Consider the following 23,541-nt stretch of genomic DNA (forward strand, 5'->3'; position numbering starts at 1 on the left):
TCGAAATTACCATTGAACTGTTGTACAACATAGAAAACTTTAATACTCCAAATGGAGAATCATCGAACCGACCCTGAATACAATTGGATAAGTCGAACGTGTCTTAATGGATTAAATGTCTACCTGACAATGGTTCATCTTATTCTCTACGACAGCACGTTGACCATACAGCCAAATAATCCCCGTTAGAAATAATTTAGACAGAACAGCTACTTGGAGATCACTGCAGTAGTGAATAATTAAATTTTATTACAGAGACTCTTGTGTACCCGATATTTATGGCGATGCTGGATCTCCTGGTATATTTAAACATATAATTAAATCTAAAGGAGACCGGAAGCATGGTTACTCGTCAGGAATTTCTACGAGCATCTAAATGGAAGAAAGAGAAGAGATAACAGTTTTTCGGTTTAATTGAATCACCAATGTTTGATTGTGAAATAGACTGATCTTGCCAATGGGGTAAGACAATTTAATAAGGTCTTCTATATCCTGGATGGATGTCCAAGGCTCGTCCATAAGGTCTCTTGTATCCAACAGCATAATAATCACCATGACCATAGCCACCCTTATCAGGATAATAGATTTCAGCCCTGTGGTAATCTCGCCTCTCAGGAAAATATCTGTCGAAAGTGAAAATCGAAGCATGCTCTCATTGTCATGAAATTCGTCACGCAATTGCTAAACGCCGAACTTCCGTTCGACTTTATTCCCTTCGTTAATCAGCAATCCCCTCCCCAGGACGAGGCATTTCTGTGGACGATTCCACACGAATATCTTATTTAAAATCTGAATATCGAATTTTTCAGAAGAACCGAGCGTCCTTACTACCTCATGGAAAACATTACTTTCATGTTAAGAGGTGACGTAAGTGATACAGTGCTGCTGCATTTCTATTAAAGAATTTACCGATATTCGTAGCCGGGTGCATGGAACGCATCGTCTGGAAGTAATGGAGGAGGTTCCTGACGATAGTAGGACGCATAGTACCTTGCTGGCGGTGCGTCGAGATAATCTCGAGAGTAAAGGGGTCCAGAGACAAGAGGAGCAGATCCATAATTCAGTGGGTGATGATACGGTCGTTCATCCCGCCGATAATACGCCTCATTTCCATTCCTGTCATAAACGCGGCCAGCGCCATCATGCAGGTAGTTCCTCCTATCGTCGTAGTATCTATTGTCATCATAGCCACCATTATGACCCCGTCGATTATTGTACCTAAAAAGAAAATCCAAGACTTAGAATCCACTTTCCAAGTTTGTCCCAACGATCCTTTCTAAATTGTAAAAATAATAAGAATATATATTCCAAGTTACCCAGCGCCATTGTCGTAGAGTCCTTGCTGAGCTCTGTTCCTCCCAGTAAATGCATTGTCGAACCGTCCGTCCCTAAAGCCATCCTGAGCTCTTCGCCCATAGTGTCCGCCTCTATTGTCAAACCCACGATGACCCTTCTCGTCGTCACTATCCTCATAGAAGCTCGCCTTGTCCCCTGACTCGTCCTTGTGATAGTTATTCCTGAATCCGCTCTTGTGAAATCCTTTCTTATACTGTCCAGCACCATGCTGCTCGAACTGATTGTTACCCTGATCAAAGGATTGAGCCTGTCCCAGACTCTGCTTTCCCACGTCATATCCTCGCTGACTGTTATCTCGCTCGTCGTACCGTGCATCGTTTTGCTTCACTCCATGAGCTGCTTCCTCGCCCTTGTCATATCCATGTGCACCCTCGCTTCCGGTTCTTCCGTTTCCCAGAGCCACGTACTCCGCCCCGCTCTTCCTCTGGGTAATGTCCGAGAGTGAGAGTCCTGACTCCGAGGAAGCTACTCCACCCAGGCTTGGTGGCACGAACGAACATGATGAATACCGTGCCACTAGGAGCACCAGCAAGATCATCCTCTGGAGTACCAGCATCTTCCCTGGAGACGACGTCCGACTTTTCGCGAGAACTTCAAACGGAATTCTCAACACTTAAATCTTCGACGCCGTCTACCACCAACCACCTTGGTCCACGATATCACGATAGGCTTAGAACCCTGATGCAGTTCACAAAGAGTCAAGTGGACGTTGTCGTTCCTTGAGCTACTCAAGGAAAACTGTCCTACCGCCCAGGACGTCTTAAACCTCTTATAAGACTTTGTTGTCCTTGCAATGGCGACAGAACGAAACGCATCCTGTGAGTAAATGGAAGGAACCCTGGAAAGACGGCCAATCGCCGTCAGGGACCTTCGGGGCTCGTTCAACCATAACGGATATGTCTCCCAAGACTGGTATCGGAATTCGAAGTACCAGATAGGGTAGGAACGCGCGGGGCGAAGAGGGAGGAAAAGATAAAACCAACGTAAATAGGCGTAAAACGACGTCGGAACCAGCGGAGCTCGCCTAATCGGCCGTGAAGAATCATCCGACAATGAACCTAATCGTGGCGGTACTGGCTCGGCTAAGCTTGCTCAACTTCCTCTACGTCAGGTATACCTGGAAGCCTGATCCTCCGGAGTGACGCCGTGATGAAAGCAATTCCATTCTTATTTCTATTTCAAGTCTCGTTCAAGTAAATGATCAATACTTCTAGAATTGAAAAAGAATTTTAAGGATCTGTTGGTACATCCTCTTCGTGTCTCCAAAGTCTTCGCACCGGGTAACGGTATTGACAATCCATGAAATTAAAGTAAAAAATTAAATTACTTAAGTGATATAAAATGATGAAGAAAATAATATATAACATCGAGATGGCAACGTGCCGTGTCAAGTAGTCGACCTTCTCTACTCCGGTGAACGAACCCTGGTAATTCGAAGAAGTCACGAATATGCCGTGAACGACACCTAAACCGATCAACGGTTTTTGGTTCTAATCGGAATATCGAAGGTCTACAAATCCACGTATCCGCTCAAATAGATATTCGCGTATTCGTTTCGTAAGAGCGTTGCCAATGGCTTCGGTTATACCTTTTTTCTGCCCGGGTACTCAAAAGAGTGGCCGAATGAATTGCCATTTTCAATGCACGTCTCATAACAATCCAGTTACCAGGTTCCATCATTGGGATGAGGATCATGCCAGATAGCGTAATATATGTAGTAAAAAATATTCAAAACTTATATTTTAAGTCGTCTTAGTTAAAACACTCTCGATACAGAATTGTACAAGACGCTTAATCGTAGCCGTAACGAACTATCGCAAAGTTTTAATTTGTTATGAAAAAGAAATGAAATTTCATAAAATCGAAAGTCTTGGAGCATGGGTATTGGAATCACGGCTAAAGGTCTCGCCCAAACAGTCCTAACAGCCTTTAACAGCATCACGGTACAATATGGAGAGTTCGAGATTTAAATAATTTCAATTGATCAGTTTAAAAAAAAATAAATAAATGTAGGTGTCATATATCTTACTGTTTCAAAGTTATTTTGACCAGTGATACTGTTAAAGGAGCTATTGACAATGATAATGATAATTGTGATGAATGATGATGGTGGTGATGTCGTTAATGATGATGATGATAATAATGATGGCGACGGTGGCGACAACGACGGCGGTTACCTCCTACATATCTTACACTACTATTCGTCTGCACTGCGTTCGAAAAATATTCTAATTCTCTTTCTCTCCGTCATTCTATCGTCCTCTCTCTTCTTCATAGAAACAGAGAGAGAAAAAGAGAGAGAGGAAGATCTGGCAGTAGCACGCTCTCATGTCTGACTGTCTTTTGGTGCTTCGCCCGGGAGGCCTCTTGGGCTGTTAGGCCGCCCTACGACAATCTCCAGGAAGCCACGTTGGCATTACGGAATCACGTTCTTCGTAAACGAGCGACAAAGGGCTCGTTCTAAACACGCTACTTAGGAACGTCATTTTCACACACTCATGACAATCGTCCTGGCAGTACAGAGTGATCCTGTGGACTGATCTATGAATTGAGGAATTTATAAATATCATATATGTATATACTCTTTCGAATATTCACTTTGAAACTTTCACTTCACTTTTTTTTTACTCAAGTCCATTTCGTTATTACACTTCATTCCACTGGAAACACCCTGTACATGTCGATGGATCGATACTAAAGTATTTACAAACCTATTTAGCTACCATATTCGTATAATTTATGTTTACTGTACACGCACGCTCAAATATTAGGGTAAGTAGACGTATGTACACATTTTGGCGATTTCAAAATACTTGGGATTTTTTTTCTTTTCTTTTACGGCTTGGAAAAATAAGAGGAGCCTAGAATCTTCCGTCTAGAGAGAAAGAGGCGTTACTCGATGATAATGGGAGACACAGTTTCCTTAAGTATCTAATGTCCTGACATCCCAGACTTATTGTTCCTGGGATCCTAAAATACGGAAGTGATCAAAAGATACTTTTATATCTTTTGTGTTTTACTCTCGTATTGTCTCCCTTCATCTCTGACTCGTCTCGTCTTACCAGTGAGGCTCCTCCTTTTTCGGAATTCGAAGTTTATCCTCCTTTTTATGATAGAGTCGCAAATAATCTTCCTGGTAGCCGATGTATTGGACGTTCGACTTGCTTGGTTTCTGCATTCCTCCGCCAGGTGAATGATTCGGTGAATTCTGCATCTCCTCGAGTTCTTTAAGGGAGCGCATCACCATCTGCACATCGTTTTCCTGTTCCGTAGGTTGTATTACGTTCCCTCCAGCAGGCTCCTCTGCAAGGGACGGTGCTTCCTTTCGCGGTGGTTCACTGATCACCCTTGAACTCTGGGGCTCGTCGTTTATTATTCGACTCAGGAAACTCGTAGCTGCTACAGTCTCGTCTATTTGTCTTTGTTCCTGTTCCTTTGTCGACAGAGACGCTGCAGGCTGAGAATGCGGTTGTTGTTGTTGTTGCTGCTTCTGTGACTGTGCCTGTGTTTGTGCAACACTGCATCCAAGTGCATCTCCGCTCCCTGTGGTCGCACTCGTCGAGGGGATTAGTGTCTGCTGAACCTCGTTTACTCCACTGTCCAACCTTTGCTCCTTTTTTCGTTTCTTGGCATCGTGTGACTTCCCGGAGTGCTTCCCGTCGCCCCCCCGACCCCGATCCCTGTCCCTGTCCCGATCTCTATCCCGTCTTTTCTCTCTTCTCTCACTTTTAGAAACCTCAGAATCCTTTTCATCCGACCGAATTTTCTCACTGCTCTTCGCCACTTCTATACTCTCCTGAAGGAACCTGTGCTTCAGGGGAAAAGACTTCGAATGCGATGAAACGGAAGATGGTTGCTGTTGCATTTGAGTGGTTAAATAGGATACAGTGTCCTGTGGCTGTTGCCGACTGACAGATACATGTCCACTCTGAGAATGAACAGTTTCTGATATACTAACAGCATTAGAGGCATTACCAAGGTTACAGTCGGAGTAGGCCGTTATGGAAACCACATCTTTTCTCAAGTCATTAGGTTTACTATTTTTCTGAGTGATCTGAGTCTCATTGACTGGCGTAATGGAAAGTGAACTACCTGTTAGATCCATCAAATTGAACTTATCAAGATGAGACTTATTCGTTTTATGAGGCATAAGTTGCGACGTAGGTACAGCGGATATCTTAGCGAGGCTAGAGAGTGATGTTCCTCCAGTAGTAGTGACAATGGAGTTTTCATACTGAGAACTGCTCATCATCGGACTCTCTCTATTCTTGTCCTTGTACTTGCTCGGCTGTTGTTTCCTCTCCGTGTTAATATCGTGTGTTTTCGTCGACTGTGCTGCCACTGTAAAGTTTAATGGATTCTCCGATAGACTGTTTGATGCCGTCGTACTAGCCGTTACAGTCTTGGAAAAACTCGTCGGTGTTATCACTCTCTCTTGTCCGGGGTTCATGTTATTCGTACTAGGCGGCGCATCTATCCTTCCAGTACAATTGGGAACGCCTGCGTTAGCTGATGACGAGACAACGCTGCTTCCTGTGGGTGCTGGTTTTTTCGCTTTTCTTTTAACGCTAAAATCAAAAGTGCTAGTGCTTACTCTCCTGATGACGCGTCGCGTTGCACTGAAAGCGTCACTAATTTCTATGTGCGAATGAGCGTGCGAGCGAGCGATAGAGATTTGGGTGAGCGCGGCTACGAAAGGAAGAGAAAAATACATAAAGCGCGAGCAGCGGCTACAAGTGTAAGACCATGATGAAGTGGGTGAGGGTAGGCAACGAGAGAAAGAGAAAAGATAAAATTAAAGAGTATCTCAACTATTTAATAAACATATCGTAAGTACGAAGGAACTGATCCAAGTTTCATAATCAAATTGGTGAGCTTTGCGTACTCTAGGAATACATAATATAAAAAGAAATAGGTCTGCGATATTGCTCTCTACGAATTATGATCCCGTCTGTAATGTCTATCGACAGAGAGCAAACAACGATATTAATCCAATTCAATCACCTCCCTAAAACACACAACGTCCAGATGGTAGTACGGCGTGCTACGTACTACGTACTATTTTTCCTAATTTTACTTCCATTATTAAAAAGCGGATGACGTCGCAACTAAGCTGCGGCAAGTAGAATTTATCGTGCTCTACTGGATATGTGCATGCGTTTACAATTGGTGTATAGCATAGAGAGTAATAGAGGGAAAGAGATAGAGAAAAAAAAGTTAAAGCAATTGCGATGAAGAATAAATAAAAATACACTTACTTTGGTTCTGAATTTGAATATGAAAGAAGAGTCTGTAATCGAACCCAACCTGGGGGCCACAGTGGGAACACTTCAGACTCCATGAAATTTGCTACGAAGGGCTCAATGGTTTCTTTTCTAGGTCGTACTACTTCAAAGTATTGTCGTCTTGCCTTTGAAATTTCGTACACGAGTTTTCTGGTGAGAAATAATATTTTTTATTAAGGCAACTGTACAGAAAGAAGTATTACTCTGCAAAGTTTGAATTAATTAGACTTACTTAGTCTCTTCGGTCCATGGAAATCGTTTGCGTGGTATTTTTAATTTCTCTGAATTCTTGTTTGGATTCTCCTCTGCATCTGTACTCTCAGCATCGGAAAGTGATCCTTCGATTCCCCTGGAAAATGACTTATTGTTAGTGATGAATGATAATTTAAGATCCGACAAGAAATTTGAGCTAGCCGATGAATAAAAAATAATGAATCTGCATTTGCCACGACAGAATTCACTGCAAGATTATAATTATATGTCCCTTGTTTGCTCTGGACGGAAATGGATGGAGTTGCATCGAGGCAAATGACAAGCTCTGTAGATTGATGTAAAAAATAGTAATGGTGTTAAACAAAAAGTTGATACTGATGATAAATAGCCCCGTAGTACACCTTTCTCTGCAATTTTAGAATTTAAAACTATAAAAGGTATTTGTAACAATGGTCAGCAATTAATCTCTTAGCTTCTGTAAAAAAGAAAAGTATTGACACAATGTCATTGGAAGCTGCATGTTGCAATTTCCATAATTTCAGAAATAACACTATGTCAAGATAAAGACCATGAAATTTCCAAATGAAAGTGTACTTATTTGCAATGCTTGGACAAAGAGAAAGGTATAGAAAGGTAAAGAAAGATACAAAACTCCGAGTCAATACAACGAAAATTTATGAATGATTAAAATAAGGAGCGAGCAGAGGAAGAAAAGAGTAATGTTAAGGGGGAAAAAAATTAAAAACAAAAGGAAGAGGGTAAGTTTAGAAAGTGGGTCTCGTTTTGGGGCACCTTACCAACAGTACCGATATATGTCCCAGTACAAATGTGGGCTACGACATAAACAAGAAGTTCAGTGAGTTCCAATATAGATTTTCTGTCAATTCAACGAACTAGCGACTAACATGAATAATTAATTCAGTAGCGAGCAATTAAAAGGAGAGAGCAAGAATTTCAGGGAGATTTTGATATGAAAGGGGTCAGACGCTAACGCCAGCTAGACCAAAATATTCTCTTAAAATACTTACTTCTCTTCAGCAATTCTTTGACAGTCCTTATTATGTCTCTCGACAACAGATGGCATCACGCTATCAATCGCAGTCTTTAACCTGAAATATGAAAAATCAATCCGCTTTATGATCAGTAAAAAAAATTCAACGACAAAGTCGTTTCTACCTCTGCATGGCGTCCTTCACTTTACAGTCAACCTCCTGTTGGAGGAGTTTTTTCGCCCGATTTACAAGGGTGTTTTTGCTGCAAGGCAGGAAGTGCGCCAAATGATCGTAAGTTTGCATCCGGATGCTCGCCGAGCATTGCGAGCGTAATTTCTCTTCGAGACTAAAAGATTTAACGATTCCCATATAATAATAGCGTACAAAGTACATGAACGATAGAAACTTTCCAAATACAAAAATTTGCATACCTAAATAAATAAGCGTTGACCGTGCTATTGAAAAATTTCGTTTTTCCTTCCTTATTGTTCGCGTGAAGCTTGAGTTTATAAACGATATCTTTGAGATCTTCTGGAAGACTCTCAGGGAGTATAGATTCTTCCTTATCGCCATCATCGCACTCGGACTCGGTACCAGCGATTCCACGTGACTTTCCTGAATCCGACGTCTCTCGACTAGATTCGTCCTCGACCCTTCCGGCATTAACGACACTCTCGATTGCATCGTCTATGTTGCTATCCTTGCCGCCAAGCTTCTTCAGATCTAACTTTTTCCCATCAATCCCATTAACCAGAGTCTTCTTTTCCAATTTCTTCATAATATCCGGCTTTTTATCCGTGATGCACTTGGTTCTTTGTAGCTCGGACTTCTCGGCTCGTTTCCTCTCCTGATCGGGATCGTCTAACAATACGAATTGAGAAATGATGATCATGATCAACATGATCATGATCATGATGATGATGATGATGATCAGAAATAAGGAGATGCGAAATGGCGATCGTTCGCACGATTATCAGCGTTACCTGCACCACCACCCTCAGAAGCATCAGGTTTCTCCTTCGACAAATTTTGTGCGATGGCGTTTTTTCGCCTGTTCAAAGCATCTAAATCAAGCTGCTGCTGTTGTTGCGGCTGCTGCTGCGACTGCTCGAGATTTTGCTTCTTTTTTTTCTTAACTATACCCTCGTGATTAGATTTCTTATCCACGTTCTCATCCAACTTTTGCTTCTAAGCAGAAAATAAAGACCGTAAACAAAATAAACTTAAAGAAGCCACCCCCAGCAGTATAGGGAATGTTGTCAGACATGCTAGGATCGACCAAATACCTTTCGAGGATGATCCACAGTGATTATGTCCTCCGTCTCATCCTCCTCGGTGGAACTGAGTATGCGCTTTTCAGTTCGTTTAGGACTCTCAGCTGCCTCAGCGTCATCCTCACTGCTCTCGCTGCTCTCATCCTCGTCGTGAATGTTATTATTATTATTGTTATTATTGTTATGAACAAGCGGCTGACCCTCTGCAGTCTTGTACTCGAGGGCTCCGCAATTTATGTAGAAACCCCCGAGAACAGTAGTCATCTCTTCGGGCACGATCTCATCGTACTGCTCATAATGAAAAAATGTATTAATAATCTAACAAATTGCATTAAACATCTTTAATAACTTACAGCATCCGTATTATCGATGAAGGAATCATTCTCATCATAACCAGCACCCAAATCCACATAATCGTCGATTTTATTATGCCTCTTCCTGCCAGCAGTCGCAGTTCCCTTAAAGAACATAAAAAGAAACAAAACAGGTAAGTGAGAAGTACAAGAAAATTTTTTTAAATAAATAAAAAATTAAAAAATTATGTGATCAAGCATGTAAGACATATCTTCAAACTTACGTATTTGGCCTCAAACCGCTTGGCCATTTCCCTAAGCTTATCATCGTCGTCATCGTCGTCGAATGGGTCCAGACCATTCGCGGAATTCTCGTCTCCTCGTTTCTGCTCCTTTCTCCGTTTTTTCTGTAACGTCGCAAAACAAATTGAATTCCCTGATCAATTGTCAATTGGACGTAAGACGTTAATAGTCAAATTTCGTAAATCCCAATATTACCAACAGAAACAATTCACAAGGTCGCAGTCAAAACGAAAGTCAGTCGAGGGTGGGGAAACTGAAGTGCAAAAGAAAGGCAGCCTCCATTCCAGTTAGGACGTTTTATTCGGTCGCTCACCCTATCCCCACCTAACCTAACCTGATCGAGTATAATAATAAAAATTTGCCATAACTTCACTCCATCCCCGCGTACTTTCACCGCGCGGTTAAAAATTCCAACATAAGGAACGTCGTCTTGTCTAGCGAGACTCCCGAGCTACTTGGTTATTCCCATTTCAATTATTCCACTCGTCCAGAGCTCCTTGAGTGGTAAAAAGCCCAACCCTACCTGAGTCTATCTGTCCTTCTCCCGTGTCAGCATACGTTGTCTACCGACTCTTCTGCGTCATATATCTATAATGTGACGAGGAACGCGCCTTTTGCTTTCGAGCATTCCTTTTTCAATTCACATAAGGAATAACGTTGAAAACCACTGGCTCACTAAAACTCAACTACCATCCCGTTTGAGGATCAACTGATACGTGGGGTCAGGGGAACCGACGGCAACAACTATGAGTAACCTGAGTGGGATTGGTGATCTGTCCGAGGGGTGCAAGGGGAAGGTCGGATTAGCCGTCGAAGGGTGCGCGAAATGTCCACTCGTGCCGGGAGCGCACGAGTCGTCAAGAAGGTTCCACGTTGAAATGCGTCCCGACGCTTCACTCTTGCTCTCCTGATACCGAGACGCTCCATACGGTGACCGATTTTCAATGTTGGTATACTACCTTCAGGATGCGAGAACGAGTATGACTTGTGCCAATTTAAACTTGGCAAACTTTTGACGACCAAAGTCTACTCGGGAGGACCTATCGATATGGATGAAATATTAAGACGATATATTGATAAAAAAGGAAATGGACGAATTATAAATATTAATGCAATGGTCCACAGCGATACTACTTTTTCACAGTCTTGGAAACAGATATTCCACTCGTTTGCCAATTCTGCAATCATTCACAGGTCGACCTGGGCACACGAATCTGAACCCAAGACGAAGAACGTCTGCTGTGTGTCTACCGATGCTTTGAATGAAGGGAAGAATTGTTCGTCAAGGTATGAAGGATGAAAGAGAAATTACAGGGACGCTTTGATTTTCCCCAACTTGTTCCTAGCCGAGTGTCGGATGTAAACAGGCGATATCTTCTGTTTTGAAAAACCATTTAATTGTTTATAGACGTTTCTAACATATGTCGAACGACAAGCATAGGCTTAATGTTCGTGATATAGGAGATAAGAAATCTGTAACTAACTACTAGAGGGATATTTATAGGAATATGGTTAATCCGAATAATCATGAAAAGATTCAAGGTGTCGTTTGGCAAGGTTTGCGCGGGACAAACCGGTATCCAGTATCCATGACTCCATGTTTCTACTGAAATTAATGCCTCTGTACGAAAGTGCTTGATGCGTAGTCACACTTACTACTGGATACTGGAGGATTAAGTATCTAGCACGGAAAGTTTTATATATGACCAAATGTATCTACATTGCATATAGTTTTGTAATAACAAACGGTAGTAGGATGGCTGAGAGACAAGGAAAGAGCAAAAGAAAAAGAGAGAGAGAGAGAGAGAGAGAGAGAGTACGCGTGATCTCAACAGTGCTCATTATGGCAGTCAGTTGGAAGGAAGCCTTCATGGGATATAAACGAGAAAATTAACAAGAATTTATGTATTAACAAACCGGTGGCGTCGTTTCTATGTTAATACACTAGCGACAGCGACATACAGACCACAACCTGAACGTATCTCAAGATTAAGTAAAAAAAAAATAGTACAAGACGGTTCGATCGATTAGTTTTTTTTTTGTCAAAGAGCATCAAGCGATGCAAAAACAAGAATGAGTGATTGGAACCAGAAAGAAAAAGACAGGCATTAATCATACACAGTGCCATATCAAAAGTCTTGAAGCTGCCACGACGACGTGACAAGTCCTGCGACTTAAATTGTTCGATTCGAAAGGCGTACAAATTTATTATAGATGAGAAGGCCAACGAATCATATACCGTGCTTTATTTATATTTTCTTGCGAACAATTGAGGGAACGAACTGTAGAATGAAAGAAGAGAGAGTTTCTGTCTTGCACGTCTTACTAGTCGCTGGTGAATTTGTAGGTTTGGCGTGTCGCGTATCTCTAAGGCAATAGCTCGCGAAATCTGAGTGCGAGGCATATTGCAAGTACGAGAAGGAGATGGAGGAGGTGGTGGAAGTGGCAGAGGAGGAGTAAATGGAATAGAAAGGTGGAAGATTAGTGGGACTGATAAATACTTTTTGAATCATTGATACGCGGTATCAATTTTTCTGAAACTTACCTCGGCAGCCTTGAGTAGCTGAGCGTAGTTGAACTCCGGACATGCCTTCTCGTTTGACTCTGGCAGGGCGAGCGTAAAACGGAAGGAGGGCGCGAGCTGTTTGCCCTTTTCTCCCTTCTTCTCCTTCTTCGTGGCGTGGCCCAGAGACTCCGGGAACTCAAGGGTCTGCAGTGGAACCCGTTTTGGTTCTGACATTCTACATTTGCACGGAATAACGTAGATCTCGGAAAGATTCTTGCCTCGGCGACAACATGGTTTTTAAACACTACACCGACACCACCACTCGCACGTCGCCATCTTCGGCTCGACTGTTTTTAGAGTGCGCTGCTGATGCTACAGCCGCCACCTCCACCACCACCTTTCTCAAAGCCCTCAGAGCCATCGCCACCACGCCGCACTGACATTATAGTACAAATTATCGTATGCCGTTACCACGTCTATTCTATTTGTATTCTATGCTTCTATGATTCTTATGCCTCTATGGTCTGGCACATCTCCTCATTGGAGGAGTCAGCCATAAGGAAAGGAAGGAAGGATGCCTCTATGGAGGACGATTGGTAATGTCAACATCCTCTTTATCGGCTCTTTTCGCCTGCTCTGTTTCACCAGTTGGGATTTAGCTGAATTCGTTGATTTACTTATTTTCGTATTTGAAAACATTATCTTGAGGATTATGACGATTTTAAACTTCTTTATTGGCTTTTTTCAAGAATGCGTCATAAATTGTTGGTTACGATTGTGACAGATGCTATGCTTACTAATACATCGTTTGAAGCATTTGTTGACTAGTCAATTTTACAATTTTTTAACTCAAATTCCATTCTTTAGGTAATGCAGCCAAATGACTGCCAAAATTTATTTCAACTACACTATAGTGTAGATATAATAAAAATATAAGTAGTTCCCCAATACAATGCGGGTGCAGCATTGCTCATGCTGTTTGTCAATTGTTATATAAAGTTTGTGTATTCACAAATAAATCTTCCTATAAATCTACGCGAGGATATTAATCCCAATGTCGGATAAGCTTTCTCTAGCTTGTCATACTAAATATTGTAATAACTATATGGCGATGATCTATGGTGACAGTTCTACGACTTCCTCGGTCTTCTTGGCGATTTTTAAGTTTGCAAATTGTGAACTTAGTATTTTCATAACATCACCATGTTTAAGGCTGCGACGCTTTGATTTTATCAAGTTATAATTCTGCTTGACGTAAAGTGCAAACCCGGAGGGTGTTTTGGTATGGGCTGGTGTTGCTACTTGAACAGTTCCGGATTTCGTAACTTTATTCGTCAGAAGTTCAAACTTGCCGTAACAATGGCCACAACGTTTCTTTTCCACGTCTAAGGACTTCGAATGTCTTCCAATGCTAAAATATGTTTCAATTGTAATATAGAAACTTTTCTATTCTTACTTCTTAAATAATATACTTACCTGTAGCCACAGTTCATGCATCTGTACGTGAACTTTGTTTTTATCTGATAATCATGACAGCGTCGAATTGGAGGCAAATCCGGAAATACCTGCATTGCCTTGCTAGCCCTAAATGACAGGGAAGTAAATACGGTGTAGCGAATTTCACAACTAATAATCAGTATTCTTATTAAAAGAAAAGTTGTTATACCATCCTTTCCAATAAGATCCGTGTCCGTCGGAGACGTTATTTATTAACCAAGCAGCAGCATGACACATTTCATGGACCAAAGTATCTCTTAGTCTATCTGGTCTGTCTATGATCTGAATAAAAAATTATGTTATTCTTATATGGATAAAAGTTTACAGTTAATTTAATTATTTACCTTAGTTGCCAGAACAATCCGTGACGATCTCGTTACGGCTCCTAGTGCTTTTACTGACTTTTTATTGTAACAAAATCCAGCTGTTCCACGCATACGAACGTTCCACTCAATGGACATATCTTCCGGTAATTTCTTATTAAATATTTTCTCATTGTATAACTTAAATAAGTGCTTGCATAATTCCTCCTTTGTATTCTTAAAGTTTGTTCGATATTTCTTTGCATCAGGATGACAATTTGCTAATGAAACTGTTTCTGAGAGCGATGCAAGGAAACTTTTAATTCCACTTTTCTCTCGTTCATTTAGATTTCTTGTAGACGATTTATTTTTCTTCTCTAGTGCTTGGTTCGGCAATTTTTTTGTACCTAAAATTACCATGTCTTAGAGGAATATAATGTCGTGCAAGAATATTTAATGATCTATTGAAATTGACCTTTCTTGCTTGTAGACTTTGGAGGTACAACATCGCCTGGATCAAATTCACTGGTACTCGAATCGCTTGAATCGTCATCGGTAAATGACAGTCTTTTTTTGTTTTTGAAATTTTGCATTGTTGTGGTATCCTCCTCGCTGTCCGGATCACATATTTTTTTAGCCCTATAGAAATATAATTTACAGATAGCGGTGAACAGAAACTATTTATTGTTCATTGTGTATTTACTATCAAGCGACTGTTTTAAATGATTTAGGCTCACCTTTGTGTTGTAAGTGAAATTGGAGTAGATTTTTGACAGTTGCTTGAATTTCCAAATATTCGAGGATTTGTTAGTGCTGTGAGATAAACACTTTCTGGACTATTTTCACTCAATGAGCCGTCATCCAGGAAGCTATCTCTTCGTTCCTTGTCACTCCGCTTTGACTTACTGGTTGAATTAAATATTGGTTGCATATTTTGTACGACTAAATGAATAAGATAATGATGAACAAATACATATAAAAATTTGTGATTTGCAAATGAATATTTTATAACGAATCCTTACGGTCATACGAGTCTTCGTCGGAGTCACTGTAGCTAATTCTTCTTGATAAGATTTTCTTTCGCACATTTACTCTTCTATTATTACATGTAAGAGCAGCAATTGTAATGTTATTCCATTATTGCATAAGAAGTTTAGAATTCTTACCTTTCTGTTTGAACCGCTCTATCTTTCTTTGTAATCGTTTGATTTCTGGGTTCGGACATTGGGAGCAATTCATTGGCTTCAGATCTCCAAACGTGTCCATACAATTTATCAAGTATGTCTGCACAATCCATAATGTCCATATTTTTAACTGATGTAGGATTTTCAGTTTTTTTTGAGACTACTTCCTTTGCAGATTCATTTTTATCTACCTTGTTCAGTACATTAATTATTGGATGAACAGTGTTAGGTATGTAAGTTGACTTTTTTATTAAAGGATTGTTTTCTTTTGTAAATTCTAGAGCAGGTAGCTTTCTTGAGTTATTTATTTTTGATAACTTTCCTCTATTGTTTGGTGTCTCGTGCTTCATTTCAAATCTCTCTAAACTACTATTTCCTGAACTCACACTGTTTCTGTTACTATCGGAAACATTACTGGAAGAGCTGTCACTTCTGGAACCAGGAGAATTAGTCATAAGCCATAAAGAAATTTCCTTTTTCTTATGCTCAGAGAGAGATGGTGATTCATTCTTCTTTTTTGGAGTCTGTAAGAATCGGCTGACATGAGTTTTTGGTGGTTTTAATACATGAGCGTCTGAACTTCTGATTTCATCCTCGCTATCCAATTCTGAAGCAGTTTCATCGATAATGATTATATTCTCTTCAATTTTTTTGTTTAAATTAATGGAACACGTTGATGGAACAATAACATCCTCATCCATTGTTGATGGAGCATTAATATCATCACTGATTCTCCTATTTCTGCTCTTGCTGTTCACTTGATTTGGAGAGAAGTATACAGCTTTTGTAGACTGTATAACTTTAAGAATATTCCGAGTATCATGCTTCGATAACTTAGTCATAGGTGTTGCCAAACTACGCTGATTATTTTGCACAATACTCTTTTTGTTGAGCATTCTGTGATATTGAGACGATTCAATATTTCTAGGATTAACTTTGTTTTTGCTATGATTTTCATCCTTGTGAACTGTATTAATCTCAAATGCAGTTTGTTTATTAGAACAGCCATTAGGTGTGAACACATCCTTCTCGGACAATGTATATTTGCTGTATGAAAAGGAGCTCTCATCTCTTAGATCAGCCTCACTGTCTGAAGATTCTATGACATATACTTTATCAGTTTCTTGTTTATTGGAAACATTTTTCCTATTTAAATGAAGATTATATTTTTTTTTACTTCCACTGTAAGTACTACTGGTATTGGAATCACTAAGAACTGCAACGTTTTGTCTCTTATTTTGTAATGTTCTTGTATCACAATGTTTTTTGTACGTCATGCTATCATCTAAGTCTAAACTCTCTGTAAATCTCAACATAAAATTTTGAGATTCATTTTCAGAATTGTCAATACTCCGATCTATTTTTCTTGTACCATCATACTCATTTGTTGTCTTATTTGTGAAATTTTGATCATTTTCACAATTTTCCAACAAAGAATTATGTTGCCGAGGCAAGTGATATTCTGCAATAAGGATTATAAAATAAAACCAATTGAAGTACTGTATCAGAAATATATTATTCCATCATTCTTTATTATATAAATATACAAATATTTACCTTTATTATTTCTGTCCTGCCAAGACTCCACGTTTCTATACCCGTTGGCATTCATCCTGGTTATTTCTCTGTCAAAAATACCCAACTAATTATAAAAATAATAATATAGAAGAAGAATATTACAGTTATATGATAATTACTATAAAAATATAAAATCCTTCATGAAAATATAGAATATATTATTAAAATATACAAATGTTTATGTACGAAATCTCCAACTATCATAAACAGTAACACAAATTCAAACGATAAGCCGTTAATCAGTTAACTACTACAGCGTCATCTAAATTTTAAAAAGGAAATTACAATGAAGAGCAACTTCCGGTAATCGCTTATGCCAATGTTTTTATGACTATACTAGATACGCGTACTTGTGTACATACCAGAGATGAGTAGGGAGATGCACAACGCTACGGTTTTAGGCGATACTAAAAGCATGGCGCCGAATCGCAGTGGCGAGTCCGGAAGTAGAATTTTGTGCTCATCGCCTCCGTCAATAATGCGGATCCCGTCGTAGCCGAGCTGAACGTAATCACGAACGTGTAGCGGCAGAGGTTCTCCGCAACTTATCGCTGATTCCCAGAGCAACCCTTAGAATGAGGCTGTTTAACGAGGAAAAAGTCTATTGTTGAAAGACTTTTCAGAAACTAAGGTGCCATCTTCGCACCTCAATTTTACCGATGTTACGTAGCAAAACAATTGTTAAAACCTGTCAGAAACTATAGAACACCTCGAGAACTATTGAAAAGCCTACTGTTGGAACATTTTTAAGAAATTGCGGTGCCAACTTCACACCCGTGTAGCACTTCAACTTTTGAACAATGTTTCATTAATATGCTTTTTCAATAGTTCTAGAGGAGTTTTTTAATTCCTGATAGGTTTTAACAACAGTTCTGCTACGTAATACCATTAAAATACGTATTTTCCAAAAATTGAGTCGGCTCTCCGTTTGTATCATACTTTACATTGTATACACTAGCCGCGTATCCATAGTAACCCTGCAGCGCCATAATTACACAACAAGCTCTGAAACCACAGTGTCGACACATTCGCTTTTCATAGAAAGTACCACATAATCAACGCTCTATCCAAAATGGATAAAACCATTCGTTTACGCGATCGGAATACATTAAAAAACAATCATCGAAAGTACAAAAATAAGCGCGATACTTCTATAGCATTCGATAAAAACGCTCGTCAAAGTAACATACCGAAAACTAATATGAATTTAAAAGTTGCCAATTCTGAAAACGTCCATTCAGAGGAAACGGACTGTGTAAATCCAAAACAAGAACACCAACATAAGCAGTATAAACAATCGCAAAAGCAAATAAGACGCAGTACCTCTGTGCGCAAAATTAATAATTTAAAAGGCAGTTCTGCTACTCGTGCCAGTAAGGTCACCAAAAAATCAAGAAAAACGAAAAGTAAGCTTCCCATTAAATATCTACAATGTCGCCTCTTTACACTTTACACTCCAAGTATTTTGCCACGTGTTTCATCACGGATTTAGCGAACCACAGTGCGACCAAACTTCCGATAGCAGATATTCTTGATGAAACCAAGGAAATGCCATCCCCTTCTGAGGACTCTGCACCCCTTCGTGATCTTACAACGGACACGATCTATATTCAAAGGGGCGATGCAGACTTCAGCGCTGTCAAAATATTGAGACGTAACACTTTCGAAAGTCCTTACGTAGATGCAGAGCGCAAACATTCTTCTAACCCAATTGATATCTCCGTTAAAACACAGAAATTTTGGAAATGCACATCCCTCATATATCAGGGCCTTTTAGGCGGGCTCGGGCTCATGCATTTCATTTTGGTATGTATTGCTTGCATCTAACACAATAAGTATTCTTACCTTTTTTTCTCTGTATCTCAACAATATCCTACTTTCCCACATGTAATTTCCAACAGATGCAAACATACTTCGAACGCAACTTTGATTCCATCGCAACATACTCCAACGTTTCGGAAATTTATACCAATGTCTTCTCGTTCTTGACCGTCATGTGCCTCGTTTCGTCACTCGATAGGTATTATACATTCAAAAGAAATTATTATCTCACAAATTCTCGACACAAAATCAATTCAACGTTTCGATTCGCTAGATGCGACGCAGCTCATCTACATGGAAACCACATACGAGAAATCTATCTCAACGCCTCTGGATCCGTCATTGCGATTCCTATGTACCTAACTATGCTTTGTCTACATCAAACAACAGTTCAAGTGGATGATAAATTCTCGCTGATACGCTACAACATTACCACGTTGACGAACGTAAGAATAACAGAAGTAAACGAACATAAGAATAACAAACAGTTTATTCGTTTCTCAAATCGTAGAACAACGGTCGACAAATATTTCTGGAGGAACTTGGATCGTGGCAAGCGCTCACAATGACTAAAGATATTCTAGCATTCATCGCTTGGATATGCACCTGCGTAGGAAGTCGCGCTGATCTGCTGCTTATCCAATTGGAAACTATGCAAAAATCTGCAAACACGCCGCGCACAACGTAAATTTTCAGGATTATAAAAAAATTTTAATCCATAGTAGATTGTCCGTGAATTGTGCCGTTCGTTCGATCAATTGAAAGCACAAATGTACAATAATTCGCAAGTTTATTTATAACAGAATAGCATTTGATATGTACAACATTTATAAAGTTTACCCAAACACTAACGGTACGTACATGCTTCAGAATATGATTATATTAATAATTTCATGAACGATAACAATAACAATAATAATAATAATAATACATGACGAACAAATGCTGAGATACATTATTTACTTGGTCATCTCGATGATACGCCCATATGCATATAGGCACACGATATCCGCACGATATAGCCAAACAAGTCACGTCCACGCAATCAACTATTAAAATATTCACATCATTTTGACAGAGATAAAAGAACTTAATAAATACATACACAGAAAAAAAAAGACAAACAAAATGTTGTACTTTCCTACGAAACAAAGTTAAGGGAACAAATAAATAATGTATTTTAGTACCTTTTCCAATATTCTCTATCCATGTCTTTTCATTTACCCTTTTTTGTCCTTCTTTCCTTTCTGTAGACGCATGTATCTATAGGCAAACGTAACGCGTGCATATGTGTATATGATATACGTGCACTATCCCATTGCACAATCTGTATATAATTATAATAATATAGAAACGAACCGTCCGTTTGCATTTAAAAATATATCTTACTTAACACGATTTTCAAGGCACTGTTGTACAGTTTTTTTCAAATGTGCATTCCCGTAGTGAAATTCACGCAAATGAATTTGACACATGATAAAAAATAGGAGAGGCAACTGTTATCTTTTGGATAAATTTACGCATTCTCGTAACACCCATACACGCGATCACCCTCTATTCTCCTTGGAGCGTATCTCAATGGATAAACTCTTACTTATGGCACGTTTTACATGTACTTCTCGCATATGAACACACACGGAGTTAATAGGCTACGATATTGTCGCATGATCAATCGCGTTTGACTGCGACACGAGAGGAGGCACGGGAATGAGTCAAAACGCCTCAATTCAGATCTGACATTGTTTGTAGGCTTTCTCTCGTGCTTGCTTCATCATTATTCAATTAACAAGTGATAGTAACATATCGTGAAATGTACATTCGCAATGCATACCCCTACTGTAAATGCCAGGTACCTTTTTCCCGACTTCGATAGAAACACATTAGCAAAATTGTTATGAATTGATGAAGAAAAATACCAATTTGCTCCATTACTTTTTTAATAAGTCGGAGATACTACTTAGGCACTATTTTAAAAGATTGCTATGTTTATTTTCGATTCTGGAGACCCAAAGATTATGGGATAACCACATAGTGGATCTGCAGCCACGTTCTCTCTCTCTCTCTCTCTCTCTCTTTCTATAATATAATAATAAATTTCTCTGTTCTTTCTCTCTCTGTCTCTCGGAATATAGTGGTAAAATATTTTTTAGCCGCACATTTTCAAACGCTTCTATCCATCGCCGTCGCGCACATAACAATCGCACATCCGATCACCTATGAAATCCCCCTGGTCCAGCTCTATCGTCAAGGATGGGTTGAGTCCTTCGCGATCAATAGTGATTTACAAACTTCGATTGTGTCCGTATCTGTACGGTGTCTGACCGTTGTTGTTGTCGTACGGAAGTAATTCTCAGTCATCGAAGTCATGCCGCAGTTTGATATACAAACAGGAACCGAGAACTATGCCAAACACTTCCAGTACGGAAAGACCAAGACCCACAGCACCAAGTATGATAAGGTGATCCTTCGTTGTCTCGAGAAACTTGTAGATACAACCCTGGAAGGAAAAAACAATCGGAGTATGTAGATACATAGATATATTTCTCACGACGTTGTACAACTAGAAGTTTTCTAGGTGGCAAGGCTGCACCAGTAGATCCCGAAAATGGGCGAGAGAAGAAAAAGTTATGCCGAGACTCACGGTATACTGTATGTTCGAAGGATGATCACGCTGCCCGCAGAGGAACGTCGGCGTCTTGCAGCAGCTGTCGGGAACGAGACTCCCGTTCTTCAGGACCTCCTCGTCCTTGTGCCATTCACTTGCCAGCCAGTCCTCGAATCTCAGAGCACCGCAGCATTTGAACTGCGAACGAGAACGAAAATTGATTAACTCGTATGAATTTGGAATTACGATTAAGAAAGAGAAAAGAGGCTTCGAACACTCGCCTCTAGTTGCATCTGATCGATCGCTGCCGTTTCCCTCGATCTGACAGAATATGTCTTGAGAAACGTGCGATTCAGAGTCATCTTCAATTCTGGCGCCACCTGTTCCTCGTAGAGACGCGCCAAAGCTCCGACCCCAGCCTCCAGGACGAGGACGGCCATCACGACGAAGATGTACTGCTCGGGAAATCAAAGAGAAAGAAAGACAAAAAGGATTAACATAAATCTGAAGATTTTCTAGTATTACAGAGAACGAGCGGGAAAAGAGAAAGAATGAGAAGCATGACCCAATGATCAACATTCGACAGATCAGGTCGTAGAGATACGTATGTCGACAAATGTGAAGATGAAGGCGAATAAATTGAATAAGTAAAAGAGTATGCTGTTGACGTTGCGTAAGAGTAAAATCTATAGTTGGTCCTCAAGCAAAATAGTTTAGAGTGACAGATGGAAAAATGAGAAACCCGCAGCAAAATGTCCCATGGCTAATTCTCTTTTTGCTTTGATTCTGACTTGGTTAGGAAGTGACAACCGAGTATGTGGATACGAATAAAGAAATCCGAGGCTGCTCGCAATTCACAACTCACATGAAAATCACCCAAGCAAAGAGTTCCTGCATATTCATTGCCATGAAAAGGCGCTTGTATATCCCGCACGCTTCCCTTCCTACCATGCTGTTGCTCTCTGATTATTCAACGGCACGCGGACAATTTTTCGCGTCAACTCGTCGTCCAACGATTATCCCTTCCCCGCAATCTAGGAGATACCATGTACCTATAGTCCGCACTGGAGAACCTCCAAGGTTCCTTCTTGGTATTCGACGGATCACAAAGTTTTACTCGAGAGCACACTATGAACATAGGTTAGAGTACCTATTTCGGATTAGCTAATTCGAATGAAGGAAAACGTTCGGCTACAGACACGGCTATAAAGACGACGGTAAAAAATATATAAATCTGCGAATTATGGAGAACATAATCTTCCTATACTATAGACTAAATATTTACGGGAAAAATATAATACGGAGGAATCATCTCTTTACGGCTTCCAGTGTACACTCGTTCCTCGCATCTTACGTTTTACATATGTGAATCGACCGTGTACTTCGGCCGCGCCTAGAGTATCCTTTTGCCAGCGTAGAACGAACGGCGAACTTTGTCTTGGTCATCGACAAAGCATCCTGAAGGCAGCGTGCGCGTGCATACCTATCAGCGAATCATCTCATTAGCAGTGCCCATGTACGGGGCTCGGTCAATTAAAATTTTTACCCGGTTCGGAATGAAATCCGAAAATGGGCAGTGATACGCCATTCTGTACGCCGTGATAAAAGAGTCCACCCCTCTGTTATACCTCTAACTCGGACTATGCAGCTACTGGTAGGACTTGTAGGTGGCTACCGATATGCTAAATTGATATAGAGCTGCAACTATCAGCAGAGTCGTGTATCTTGTGCGTACTTTGACAGTAGTACGGGATTCTGCCGCGAGGCGCTCCATGCGAAACTGCAGTTTGCGACTTATCCTCACGGATGCATCTACAGATTCATACTTTTTTCTTAAACTTTCAACACCCAAGTATCGTAGCTCTGATCTCTTGCAGCAGTACTATTATACATTGATCTGTCGTTTATCTTAACAGTTTAACGATACTGAACTAATCTAAGCTCGCGGTTTCAAAACTTTCAAACTTGTATGTACAGTGGAAATTGACACCAGGAAGATTGTTCACGGCCCGCCTGCGGTTTAATATTTCACACGGAGCGTCATGATACAATAGATTTTCACGGAGTGCCAATGGTAATGATAATAATTGTAACAGGAGCCAAGCGCGTCGTCTGAAAAAGCGGATGTCCAAATTTGCGAAACGACATATAAACTGATTCTTTTTCAATGATTTACTTCTGCTGTTTTAGCGAGTGTTATCACGGCCGTGTATAGTATGTGCGATGCATAGTGCGAATAAAAATATGACAGAGAGAGAGAGAGAGAGAGAGAGAGAGAGAGAGAGAGAGAGAGAGAGAGAGACAGAGAGACAGAGAGACAGAGAGACAGAGA

General features: G+C 40.3%; 5 protein-coding genes across 13 annotated transcripts in view; 1 reads left to right on the plus strand and 4 right to left on the minus strand.

The window, feature by feature from the left end:
• Positions 1–210: 210 nt before the first annotated feature.
• Positions 211–2,529, minus strand: LOC107271722 (translation initiation factor IF-2). Of its 2 annotated transcripts, none has more exons than XM_015748053.2 (3): positions 1,317–2,529; positions 991–1,218; positions 211–623 (listed from the first exon to the last, which is right to left on the minus strand). In XM_015748053.2, the coding sequence occupies exons 1-3, from the start codon at positions 1,910–1,912 to the stop codon at positions 473–475; spliced, it is 975 nt and encodes a 324-aa protein (XP_015603539.1). In that variant the 5' UTR covers positions 1,913–2,529; the 3' UTR covers positions 211–472. The 2 variants fall into 2 exon arrangements, with proteins under 2 accessions (XP_015603539.1, XP_015603538.1); XM_015748052.2 differs by having other exon boundaries at positions 910–1,218.
• A 538-nt stretch (positions 2,530–3,067) lies between these two features.
• Positions 3,068–12,659, minus strand: LOC107271721 (yemanuclein). Of its 3 annotated transcripts, none has more exons than XM_015748047.2 (11): positions 12,262–12,653; positions 9,698–9,820; positions 9,474–9,578; positions 9,133–9,408; positions 8,830–9,034; positions 8,278–8,707; positions 8,031–8,192; positions 7,883–7,963; positions 6,874–6,990; positions 6,615–6,791; positions 3,068–5,924 (listed from the first exon to the last, which is right to left on the minus strand). In XM_015748047.2, the coding sequence occupies exons 1-11, from the start codon at positions 12,454–12,456 to the stop codon at positions 4,415–4,417; spliced, it is 3,381 nt and encodes a 1,126-aa protein (XP_015603533.1). In that variant the 5' UTR covers positions 12,457–12,653; the 3' UTR covers positions 3,068–4,414. The 3 variants fall into 3 exon arrangements, with proteins under 3 accessions (XP_015603533.1, XP_015603535.1, XP_015603534.1); XM_015748049.2 differs by lacking the exon at positions 12,262–12,653 and adding an exon at positions 9,912–10,413; XM_015748048.2 differs by lacking the exon at positions 8,031–8,192 and having other exon boundaries at positions 12,262–12,659.
• Positions 12,660–12,932: 273 nt separating this feature from the next.
• LOC107271739 (dentin sialophosphoprotein) lies at positions 12,933–17,097 on the minus strand. Of its 3 annotated transcripts, none has more exons than XM_025088921.1 (10): positions 16,956–17,097; positions 16,763–16,830; positions 15,188–16,667; positions 15,044–15,117; positions 14,759–14,963; positions 14,497–14,660; positions 14,064–14,428; positions 13,889–14,001; positions 13,699–13,806; positions 12,933–13,633 (listed from the first exon to the last, which is right to left on the minus strand). In XM_025088921.1, exons 1-10 carry the CDS (start codon positions 16,985–16,987, stop codon positions 13,339–13,341), a joined length of 2,904 nt encoding a protein of 967 aa, XP_024944689.1. In that variant the 5' UTR covers positions 16,988–17,097; the 3' UTR covers positions 12,933–13,338. The 3 variants fall into 3 exon arrangements, with proteins under 3 accessions (XP_024944689.1, XP_015603580.1, XP_015603581.1); XM_015748094.2 differs by having other exon boundaries at positions 16,903–17,050; XM_015748095.2 differs by having other exon boundaries at positions 16,763–16,847; positions 16,903–17,050.
• A 379-nt stretch (positions 17,098–17,476) lies between these two features.
• Positions 17,477–19,458, plus strand: LOC107271707. The gene is made up of 5 exons (XM_015748007.2): positions 17,477–18,189; positions 18,276–18,589; positions 18,685–18,803; positions 18,879–19,050; positions 19,116–19,458. Exons 1-5 carry the CDS (start codon positions 17,856–17,858, stop codon positions 19,290–19,292), a joined length of 1,116 nt encoding a protein of 371 aa, XP_015603493.1. The 5' UTR covers positions 17,477–17,855; the 3' UTR covers positions 19,293–19,458.
• The window catches only part of LOC107271708 (CD151 antigen), an 18,918-nt gene continuing 14,754 nt past the window's right edge, over positions 19,378–23,541 (minus strand). For all 4 annotated transcript variants that reach the window (XM_015748008.2, XM_025088922.1, XM_025088923.1 and 1 more), the window contains 3 exons: positions 21,491–21,664; positions 21,246–21,407; positions 19,378–21,101 (listed from right to left, as the gene is read on the minus strand). In XM_015748008.2, coding sequence (XP_015603494.1) covers positions 20,955–21,101; positions 21,246–21,407; positions 21,491–21,664 — 483 coding nt within the window. In that variant the 3' untranslated portion in view covers positions 19,378–20,954. The remainder of the gene's footprint in view (positions 21,102–21,245; positions 21,408–21,490; positions 21,665–23,541) is intronic.

Source organism: Cephus cinctus, unplaced genomic scaffold, assembly GCF_000341935.2.
Source record: "Cephus cinctus unplaced genomic scaffold, Ccin1 Ccin1_scaffold1034, whole genome shotgun sequence".
Taxonomy (NCBI): domain Eukaryota; kingdom Metazoa; phylum Arthropoda; class Insecta; order Hymenoptera; family Cephidae; genus Cephus; species Cephus cinctus.

What these genes read in the sequence shown, in the direction of transcription:
- LOC107271707 (XM_015748007.2), top strand. Translation starts at nt 17,856, where the DNA reads ATGGATAAAACCATTCGTTTACGCGATCGGAATACATTAAAAAACAAT. An exon ending in AAAATCAAGAAAAACGAAAA is followed by an intron (nt 18,190 to 18,275) that starts GTAAGCTTCCCA and finishes TCACGGATTTAG; the next exon opens with CGAACCACAGTGCGACCAAA. An exon ending in ACATTACCACGTTGACGAAC is followed by an intron (nt 19,051 to 19,115) that starts GTAAGAATAACA and finishes CTCAAATCGTAG; the next exon opens with AACAACGGTCGACAAATATT.
- LOC107271739 (XM_025088921.1), bottom strand. Translation starts at nt 16,987, where the DNA reads ATGATAGTTGGAGATTTCGTACATAAACATTT. An exon ending in AGAGCGGTTCAAACAGAAAG is followed by an intron (nt 15,118 to 15,187) that starts GTAAGAATTCTA and finishes ATGTAATAATAG; the next exon opens with AAGAGTAAATGTGCGAAAGA. An exon ending in GGATTGTTCTGGCAACTAAG is followed by an intron (nt 14,002 to 14,063) that starts GTAAATAATTAA and finishes TTTTTTATTCAG; the next exon opens with ATCATAGACAGACCAGATAG.
- LOC107271722 (XM_015748052.2), bottom strand. Translation starts at nt 1,912, where the DNA reads ATGCTGGTACTCCAGAGGATGATCTTGCTGGTGCTCCTAGTGGCACGG. An exon ending in CTCTACGACAATGGCGCTGG is followed by an intron (nt 1,219 to 1,316) that starts GTAACTTGGAAT and finishes TTTTCTTTTTAG; the next exon opens with GTACAATAATCGACGGGGTC. An exon ending in GCACCCGGCTACGAATATCG is followed by an intron (nt 624 to 909) that starts GTAAATTCTTTA and finishes CACTTTCGACAG; the next exon opens with ATATTTTCCTGAGAGGCGAG.
- LOC107271721 (XM_015748047.2), bottom strand. Translation starts at nt 12,456, where the DNA reads ATGTCAGAACCAAAACGGGTTCCACTGCAGACCCTTGAGTTCCCGGAG. An exon ending in CTGTGGATCATCCTCGAAAG is followed by an intron (nt 9,035 to 9,132) that starts GTATTTGGTCGA and finishes TTTTCTGCTTAG; the next exon opens with AAGCAAAAGTTGGATGAGAA. An exon ending in CAAAGAATTGCTGAAGAGAA is followed by an intron (nt 6,991 to 7,882) that starts GTAAGTATTTTA and finishes GTCATTTTCCAG; the next exon opens with GGGAATCGAAGGATCACTTT.